General features: G+C 38.9%; 1 protein-coding gene across 1 annotated transcript; it reads right to left on the minus strand.

Annotated features, from left to right (window-relative positions):
• Nucleotides 1–7,234: 7,234 nt before the first annotated feature.
• On the minus strand, nucleotides 7,235–8,170 carry LOC116593280 (taste receptor type 2 member 42-like). Its single transcript, XM_032347319.1, has one exon. The coding sequence runs from the start codon at nucleotides 8,168–8,170 to the stop codon at nucleotides 7,235–7,237; it is 936 nt and encodes a 311-aa protein (XP_032203210.1).
• Between the last annotated feature and the right edge of the window lie 2,370 nt (nucleotides 8,171–10,540).

A 10,540-nucleotide genomic window follows, 5' to 3' on the forward strand; every position in this document is an offset into this window, starting at 1 on the left:
AATTGTACATTAGTTATCAGATGTGAGTTTTGTTTTTGTTTTTATTTTTAAATATCCAAGAGACAGTTTTCTATACTCTTCTTCCCTCGACTGTGACAGTGAAGAAACTAAAACATTTTAATATGGGGTGTCTGGGTGGCTCAGTGGGTTAAAGCCTCTGCCTTTGCCTCAGGTCATGGTACAGCCAGGGAGCCTGCTTCCTCCTCGCTCTCTGTCTGACTCTGCCTACTTGTGATCTCTGTCTGTCAAATAAGTAAAATTAAAAAAAAAAAAACATTTTAGTATAAAATATCAGCAATGTAATTTCATCAGTGGAGTAATTCCATAATGCAAGGGGACTTAGAGATGGTGAACACCACTATTCCCTAGAAGTACTAGTGTCCCACTTTGTAACAAAAGAATGTGGCTGCCATTAGCCGTGGAATGTTGAGGGACTGGGATGCTCCATTCCCGTGGATACATTAATATGTGCCTTCAACCTTTGTTCTTCAGCTTCGCCTTTTGTTACACTAAATAGACAAGGCACTTAAGCCCTTACTGTAGTTCACACCCTCCTGCTATACTGGAAGCTCTGTGAGGGAAAATACTGTATCCTGTCCAGTTTTACAGCCTACCTAGTATCAGCAGATACAAAGTAGCAACTGAATGAAGGCTCCAGGATTTGCCCTTTATTCTTCACAATTGCTCTTACACCCAGTCTGTATTTTTCTTCCCACATTTATAACTCAGTGAAGTTTCCCAAAGGAGAATCTTGTTTTCTTTGGCTAAACCACTTATTACTCTAGTTTGCAAGTCGTTTTATTCCTCTTAAACCATATCAAGCAAGGCAAGGCAATATCAATGAAGCCGAAGACTGTTCATTGCTGTATCCTTTGCCTTAAAGCATTGCCTAATGTAACGTAGATAATAAACATAGTTGGATAAATGCCAAATTTGTTTTTTCTGCACAGTCATTAGTCAATGAAGGAAAGAAAGGTGTAGTTGCCCCGTTACTAAAGTGATCCATTTTATTGCCCATACATCGAACCTTTTTAGGCCATCATGAATATTGATGGGTCCAGAGACCACTACAGCATGAAGAAGCAGAGAGGTGGTGTAGTTCTCACCAATAAAGAAAAAACATTTATGAAATATAACTGATAAAAATGATGGGGAATCAGAATCCTGTTACAGTTTAAAAGGGAAATGGTGATCATAGTAACATACATAACTTATAGGGAATGAGTACTTTTTTTTTTTTTTGAGGGCAAAAACGTGATTACTTCGCTAAAAGAGCTTTTCCTTACTACCAGCATCATTTTTTAATTTTATTGAGCTTTTAATACCTGGAACTCTACAGTTATTTATGTACATGATCTCTATAATTCTCATGTATATCCTATGAGTAAAAACATTTTCATCATCATTTTTCAGATAAGGAAACTGGAATTTAAAGATGTTAGATAACTTCTTCAAGGTCATAGTAATTGGCCAAACTACAGTCGAACCTCATTTATCCCTACAGATACTTTTGATGAGGGATTCAATTTTTTAATGTATAAGTAATGCTGAATAATCCTGTTCTTTTAATAATCCTGTTTCTTAAATTTCTTCATATATATATATATAATTTATTTATTTGACAGTGAGATCACAAGTAGGCAGAGAGGCAGACAGAGGCTGGGAAGTGGGGAGAAGCAGGCTCCCCGTCTAGCAGAGAGCCCAATGTGGGGCTCGATCCCAGGGCCCTGGGATCATGACCTGAGCCGAAGGCAGAGGCTTAACCCACTGAGCCACCCAGGTGCCCTATTTCTTAAATTTCAAATAGAAGTATTACCTAGGTCGTGGATGGCAATGTCTTTTTTTTTTTTTTCTTCAGTATAATTTGAGGGCTTTCTATATTAGAATATAAACATTCACTATAATTTGACATGTAAATTCAAGCATTTTATACTTTCTGCCATGTAAAGTCATTTATTTGGCCTGTATGTGGGGAGGAAAGGGACGGAGGGAGAGAGAGAAAAGGACATCACTCCTAGGATAGGAAAGGGAACTCTTTACTTCCCTCTAAGGAGTAGAGATTAAGTTAACATGAATTTAGAAACTATCCATCACTGCTCTGAGGAGGAGGCTTATTTAAATTTTCTCTTATAAAGTTTTGCAATCCTGTTTTTTTTTTTTAAAGATTTTATTTATTTATTTGACAGAGATCACAAGCAGGCAGAGAGGCAGGCAGAGAGAGGAGGAAGCAGGCTCCCCACTGAGCAGAGAGCCCTACGCGGGGCTCGATCCCAGGACCCTGGGATCATGACCTGAGCCGAAGGCAGAGGCTTTAACCCACCGAGCCACCCAGACGCCCCTGCAATCCTGTTTTAATGGAGGCTTATCCTGGTGCAGCATTAATAGATTTGATACAGTCAAAAAGAAAATAGGACTTAACACATGGAGAACGAAAAGGGGTGGGAACAGAAAGTTTAGGACTATAGGAACAAAAGGAGACAGAGAAAACTGCTAGAAACTGAGCCTGGAAAATAGTCTAAAGAACAGACTTGGAAGGTCTCAGGCAAGTGAACCAAGAAAGAAACCCCCGCAACAAATAGAATTTCCAGTAGGGTTCAACTGATTCACATCAGTTGGCTTGGATTTATGAGTGTGGGAACTTTCTTGGAATTTTAACGAGAATTCTCCTGTAGCCTATTTTGCCCAGCAAGATTACACCAGACCGAGTCATGGATCTTTGCAACTGAAGTCCACTTCTCCCCCCTCCACTCCACACAAACATAAATCTCAGCAACGCTCTTGGGACAGTCAAAACGCCAAGGACATTACTGAGTGCCTACAACAAATGGTAAGAAGAAACTATGGAATTCTTAGCAGCTTAGATGCAGTACATCTGAGGGCACCCCTGCCAGTTCCTATCCTAATCAGGGATCTGCTGCAAACATTAGAAAATTTTGCCCATCTTCATGGTTTTCAAATACCAAGTATGTGGATTTATTTGCAGTAAGGTAGTGGAGGGCATCATTGAACAAAGAGAAATGAAGGTTGTTCATATATTGAGTGAAATAGATTGGGTATACCTTTTCATATTAACCAAACTGAGGAAAAATAAATTGTCACAACCAAAAGGTAAAAAGCACTAATGAAGTCACTGCGCCTGGAATGTCTTCACTCTGAAATTGTAGGCACAGTAATGGAAGTAGGGCCAACAGAAACAAAACAAAAACAAAACAAAACAAAAGTTTAATTTGAAAAAAGGGGCTATTTTTCAATAAACTATTTTAGTTTTTAATTGATAAAAAGAAAGCTTGAAAATATGCCAAACTGAAGTCAAATGAATGTAATTAATAGGAGCCCTACAATTCAGAGGTCAGGTTAGATCTGTATGAAAGGGAAAAGAGGTTATTTTTAAAACTAATTTAAACATGAGGCTAAGGAATAGAGGTACCATGGTGTGCCTTTGTCTTCTGAAGCTGTATGTATGTTTGTTTTTCACAAAATTGCTAAAATTGAAAATAGCACATCTGTCACCTGTTTTTTTTTCATAAGCAACCCCCTTTGATAACTTTTTTCTGCATTGATCAAACCAATCGTCTGATCTTTTTTTTTTTTTTTTTTTTTTGACAGAGATCACAAGTAGCAGAGAGGCAGGCAGAGAGAGAGAGAGGAGGAGGAAGCAGGCTCCCCGCTGAGCAGAGAGCCTGATGCAGAGCTTGATCCCAGAATCCTGGAATCATGACCTTCTCCATTGAGCCACCCAGCTGCCCCCTGACCATTTTTTTTAATGAAGATTTATTCTGAAAGTAATCCACACCTGACATAGATTTCTACAAAAAGCATTTATCGGTGTCACAGGTTTGTGGACTGTGGAATTACAGGTTTTACAGATGGTCCCCTTGTTTCTGTACTTCAGTTAAGGAAGTCCCTGGCTTAGAGCACATGTAGTTCAAGCCAGAACAGCAGACAAAATACCTAAACCATTGGAAATTCAACAGTGTTAACCTTGAAATCTGTATTGATCCATGCGTAATTCCACTGAGACCTTTTTTTTCACTAAAGTTCAAGACAACAGGGCTTGAACACCAAATTTTCTTAGTTTGGGCAAGTGTGTTGGCTAGGCACTAGGCCAAGGGCCAGGCCTTAGGCAAAAGTCTCTTTTGGCATTAAAAACAGGTTATTTGCAGCTCTCCTGGTCTCAGATTTGGGCAACTGAAAAATTTTTTTTTTTTTACATCAGGACCATAAAAAATTTATTTTGGGGGCACCTGACTGGCTCAGTCAGTAGAGCAAGTGACCCTTGATATCAGAGTTTTTTTTGTTTTGGTTTTGGTTTTGGGTTTTTTTGAGAGTTTATTCTCAGCATTTGATATCAGAGTTTTACATTCAAGCCCCACCCGTGTTGGGTGTAGAGAGGACTTAAAAATAAAATTAAAGTTTCTTTTGGAGGGAAATAATTGGCAAGAAAGCAATGACAGCATTTTACCTTCCCAATAACTTGGTCCCAAAATAAGATACAATTCTTTCCAGATTGCATGGAACTAGCTATAGATGTGATAGTAGTAGCTTTTCTTGAATTATGGCTGGAGTGTCTAACACAGGCTCTTTTATGGAAAGGGAGGTATAGACTTAATCCCAAAATACCATTTTAATAAGGAGAAGGCAATACTTAAGTAGCCACTGCCCAGTCTGTAATGCAGTCCTCATCTTTTAAAGATCATTTTCTGTGCTTATCAGGAATAGGCCCCTGCCTCTTAGAGCTTCATCTCTCCAACATTAGTACATGAGAAGTGAGGACTTAATTGTAATGAGGCATTTACTACTAAATCCCACTCGTAAGAAGCAAGGGCTGTGCATGGTTGTTTAAATCTTTTCATTTGAATCTTGGTCATTAAAGAAAAGTTAACTGACACATGTAAACCTAAAAACTAAAAGTAAATATGCTTACTTCTAATAAGTACAAAGTAATCTAACTTTCTTACTAAAAAGGATGTGTTGAAACCAAATTTGATTCTAAACAATTGCCAGTATGATTACAATTCCACCTTTCCCAAAAGTAAGGATAATCCCAGTGACAATCATTAGAGAATTTCTTTCAGTTTTATTGAGATATAACTGACATACAGCAATGTGTAAGCAATGTGTAAGATATAACTGACATACAGCACACCATAATAACTTACATATACTGCAAAATGACAACCACAATGGGTTGTCAACCTACCCTCCTAGACAGATACCCAGGAAAAGGTATTTTTCCTTGTGATGAGAACTTCCGGGATCCATTCTCAGTAACTTTCAAGAACTTTCAGGATCCACTCTCTTCGCAGCTTTCAAGGTTACCATACAGCAGGTATCAATCACAGTCGTCATTGTTGTCCATTATATCCCTAGTATGTATATTTCTCATAACTAGAAGTTTGTAGCTTTTGATCTCCTTCATCCAATCCCCCCACCCCAGCCCCAGGAAATTTCTTATATAGGGTCCAACATAATGAGTGAAGTTAAAAAATCTAAATTTCTGTGGATGGGTATGTACATGTACCCTCATCTTCATCAGAGCACCCCATAGCACAGCTCCCTGGAGGAAGAGTACACTTTACAAAGCCCTTATAGTTTTTATATTCCCAGCATCAGACTTGACCTACTGTTCCAACAAAATTAACTTATAACCTACATATTTTTCAACATTTATTACCCAGTTTGTTAATGGTTTTTGTTTTCTTGTACAACTGAAAAATTATGGCACTTTAAAACCCTACAACAATTTCTTCATTATTGGTAGTTAAATATGTTTAAATTTATAATTTCTAAAAATTCCTAGATAACAACATTTTATTCAAAATTGCAATATCATTAATTGGCACAATTTTGCCACCTGCTGGCCTTAAGATTATGTTCATTTTCAGCTACTTTGATTTCATTTCAATTATTTTATTATAAACATCAACCAACAGTATATATACACACAAACATGTTTAAAATGTATACATAATCCTTATATGCAGACACACACCCCACACAAACTCTGTATCTAAGTGTGATTTTGATCATTGTAAAGTACACATAAAAGTATTCTTACACATTTAAGGATAATTATTCAGTTTATCCTTATAAGTTAAGTTGATTTTTCTCTTATTCAACAAAGGTAATGTCTATTCTAGGTTAGATTCATAATGAGAGGCTGTTCCGTTGTTTTATTTTTTTATTTTTTTTTTTTTTAAAGATTTTATTTATTTATTTGACAGAGAGAAATCACAAGTAGATGGAGAGGCAGGCAGAGAGAGAGAGAGGGAAGCAGGCTCTCTGCTGAGCAGGGAGCCCGATGCGGGACTCGATCCCAGGACCCTGAGATCATGACCCGAGCCGAAGGCAGCGGCTTAACCCACTGAGCCACCCAGGCGCCCCTGTTCCGTTGTTTTAAAAGTTACATCTGTTGTTATGTGATGATGACCTTACAGCATTTTTATTCCTTAATTAATTTTTAACTTAATATTGTACAAATATTCCACCAACTTCAACTTGGAAGGTGTTGGGTCGGTGGGCTCCGGGAGTGCAGGAGGAACAATAGAAATGACCCGCGGCTCCGCAGGAAGAGCAATGGAAATGACCACCACCGGCTCTCGCCTCTGTCTTCCAGCCTAGCCCCTAACCCTTGACGCTCCCGCCAAAAGGATGTATGCCCAGGTCACGTCTCCATAGGTAACACGATACCTATGCAGGAGACAGATAAAAGACGCCCCGCCAACTCCCTCCCAGCGCGACTTCCCCCACTCTGCTTTCCAGAGTCTCGGAACCTCGCCCGAGGGTGCCCACCTCCTCCTGGTGCAACTTTCTTGGCTCCCCTTCTCCTGAGCCCTGAAACTTCACCGGAGAGTGCCTTTAATAAACCTTGCCTTGCACCCACTTCGCCTGGTGTCGTGTTTATCTTGCCTATAAAACCTTAACAGAAGGGATTTTCATTTCTAAATAATCATTTTTCTCACATATGAACATAGTAAATATTTGCCAGCACATATAAAATTAATACATGTCACATGATATATTTTATATTCATATTGTCTCAAAAATATCCTTTTTACTAGCTAGTGTTTTAAGGATGATGCTTGCTTTTTAAGTTTATAGGTCATTCCAGGGAAAGTCTGTGATGTTTAATAGTATCTAAAAGGATCCAGTGAGGAAAACAAAGGTTAAAATGGATCTTCAATGTCTCTTCATTAATTTAATTCTCTTGGGATATAGAAAATTCTGGGAAAGTCTATGAAATGAAAGGTTTCACTGTTTTCAGGTGGTGATTAATATGCCACAGTAGTCCTAAAGCAGTTTTTCTCAATTTGCTGTTTCCCAAAATCAGAATAAATGAGTGGCTTGAAGGAAAAAGAGTTGACAATAATATGGCCACCAAATTGACCTGAGAATTCTGCAGCCAAACAAAAATCCAACTTGTTAATAGGATGGAAGAAAAATGAACCGTGGAGAGGAAAAGGAAAGACATCACCATTTTCATGGCCCTTTTATGGGCCTCTGTATTGAAGTCCCCAGAGCAGTTCTGTTGCACATTCCTGGTATGTCGCCTCAGGGAAAGAAACAAAAGGAGCAGGGAGGCCAGGGACAGAAGAAAGGGGATTAAGTAGGTGAAATTGAAAACAATCAAGCTGTTAAGATTCAGAGTTTTACTTACATTTAGGGACCAAGTTGAGTTTCTTTCGTAGCTTTGATAGACATTAACCAAGAAATTACTAGATGTATCTATTAATTCAAAGTTGCAAAACAATAAGAGTAAAGACCCCAGGGGAAGCACGAGTAGGACTCTGCTAATTCTCCTCCTCAGCCAGGTGAAACAGGAGTGGGAGAAATTGGCTATTTTAAAGAAGTAGAAGACACTTAGACAGGTGGCAAACCAAGTAGCTAGGTGATTGCTTAGTGTCCAAAAACTATTAACGAATTTTGCTATATTATCAATGGTATACAGATGCGGCCACACCACCATTAAATATGAATCTAACAGTATTATGCAAAGAAGAACGATTCTGGAGATAGCCAGGCTGGTGAGAATGCAGTCAGCTGATGAGAGCTTTTGACCCTTCACCCAGTCAATGCAGTTAACTAGTACAATGAAACTGTTCCCCAACATTCCAGTTAGGAATCCGCCTGTGGCTGCTATCAGAAAAGCATTTTCAATTCCAGATGGCATTTCTGCAGAAAGAATCCAGAAAGTTGGTCCTATGTCTCGGACTTTTTGGTTGTCAAAATGTTGTAGAATAAAATCCAGTCTGATACTTTTCACTTTTATATGAAAAAGGCTCAGATACTGCCTCATTTAACTTCCCGAAAGATCCTTCTCTTATTCCAGCTGTGGCTCTGAAGTATACACAAGGAGATCCAGTCTCACAGATTTAAATGAAAAACTTTAACATAACTTCCAATGAGCAACTGATTTCCAAATTAAACAGTAAACATCCCCACTCATCATTGGCACTGACTGCAGTTTTCCACTTGTGAGGACATCCAGAAGAATAAAGTCCAATATGCAAATATGCAAATGTGAGACAGATTTCTTTACACTGATTTGCACTTTCCTTGTCACCTGAAAATGCCATTTGGATCCAGGTTTCTTAATTTTAATAGCACTGTCTAAAAATAAACCTGCAATACAGGCATTATTCATTAATTCCATTCAATAAAATCCATAATAGTTCAAATACTATTGTGGATGAAATAAGAGAAGCAACATTATGGAGCTCACAGAGTATTAGAAAAAGCAACATTAAGTAAACTATGACTATAGAATGTCATTAATTCTGCTTTTGGTTAAAGACTTCATTCCATCAAAAATTGTTATAGTAAAATAAAGTTTGTTTTTTTGTTTTGACCGCAATGCAACTGCAACTAAGAGGAGAGTCCCATAAAAGTCAACATTCTTCTACTTTGTTCCTCTACAACTTCTACAGTCAATAGTTCATTCTGGTTTTATAACGAGAGTGACAACTGGCTTGGATCTTGAAACTTCTTAGGATTTCTTTCTTTCTTTTTTTTTTTTTTTTTTAAAGATTTTCTTTATTTATTTGACAGAGAGAGATCACAAGCAGGCAGAGAGGCAGGCAGAGAGAGAGAGAGAGAGAGCGAAGCAGGCTCCCTGCTGTGCAGAGAGCCCGATGCGGGGCTCGATCCCAGGACCCTGAGATCATGACCTAAGCCGAAGGCAGTGACTTAACCCACTGAGCCACCCAGGCGCCCCGCTTCTTAGGATTTCTTGAAGAAATAGATAAAAGGGAATTGTTTTCCAGAATGATATAAAAGCGTATGCCAAGACACCAAAATCGGACCTATTGGAGCTATTACTTTGGATTTTTGAGCTTTGTTCTCAGTAAGTTACTACCTATTTAATGCTGAATAAGCTCTTGTCAGCTGAGAAGGAAAATATAGTAGGAAATAAACCTGAAGGGGTAGGGGAGTAGGAGGGAGGTTCTTCTTTTCATTAATTCTGCTTTTGGTTAAAGACTTCATTCCATCAAAAATTGTTACAGTAAAATAAAGTTTGTTTTTTTGTTTTGACAAACATGTAACAATGGTCTTTCAATCTTGACGGCAAGGCTATCCCTCTTATCTAGAGAACTCTAGTTATATACATGTGTGCATATATATATATACACACACGTACACATTATTATTAATTAATTATTAATATAGTAATAATATATATTGATACCTATCAGCCAACCCCAGGGATTCTGACTTAATTGGTCTGGCATATATTGTGGACACTTATTAAGAATTCCTTGATATATGCCTTAAAGAACCTTCTAAACCCAGACAAAACTCTTTGTACCCACAAGCCATAAATCTATGAAGATTCTCCAGGAATTAGACAGGAATTTTGCCCACTTGCCCTCCGACGATGCATTCCCCACTCAGCCAATTTTGACCCTGGCAATAAATTACCTGTTTTATATTGGTCTCAGACTATCAGTGGTGATACTCTAGATTACCCGTGCCCGAGGCTCTCACCTGGGCCCTCACTACCCATGTGGGCCCCCACACACTTGTCCCCACCAGAGTCCCACATAGCCGAGGTGTCGCTGTGGTAGAGTAGGCACTTAGCTGGGCATCATCAGGATGCCTCAAGGCCAGCAAAGGGGGAGTCAAGGCCTTTGCCTTTGGCTCAGTTCATGATCCTGGGATCCTGGGATCCAGCCAGGCATCGAGCTCCCTGCTCAGTGGGGAGACTGCTTCATCTTCTCCCTCTGCAAACACCTCACCCCCCCCCCCGATTCCCACCCTCTCCCGCCCCTCTCATGCTCATACTCTCTCTCTCTCTCTCAAATAAATAAATAAAATCTTTTAAAAAAGAAAAAGGAAAAACAAGGTTTATTATTCACAAGTCCTGGAGGATGTACGGAGCAAGCCCAGGACCACATAGGGAAGTCATGGGGAGCTGAGAGGAGCACAGACCTGGTGTTTTGTTTTTATTTACATTGGGAGTGGGTGCCTAGGATTTAACAAGCTCATACTTTACTGACAAATTTATTTTATTTTTAAAATCTTCTTTATTGGGGCGCCTGGG

The sequence above is a fragment of the Mustela erminea genome, chromosome 6 (genome assembly GCF_009829155.1).
Source record: "Mustela erminea isolate mMusErm1 chromosome 6, mMusErm1.Pri, whole genome shotgun sequence".
NCBI classification, from domain to species: domain Eukaryota; kingdom Metazoa; phylum Chordata; class Mammalia; order Carnivora; family Mustelidae; genus Mustela; species Mustela erminea.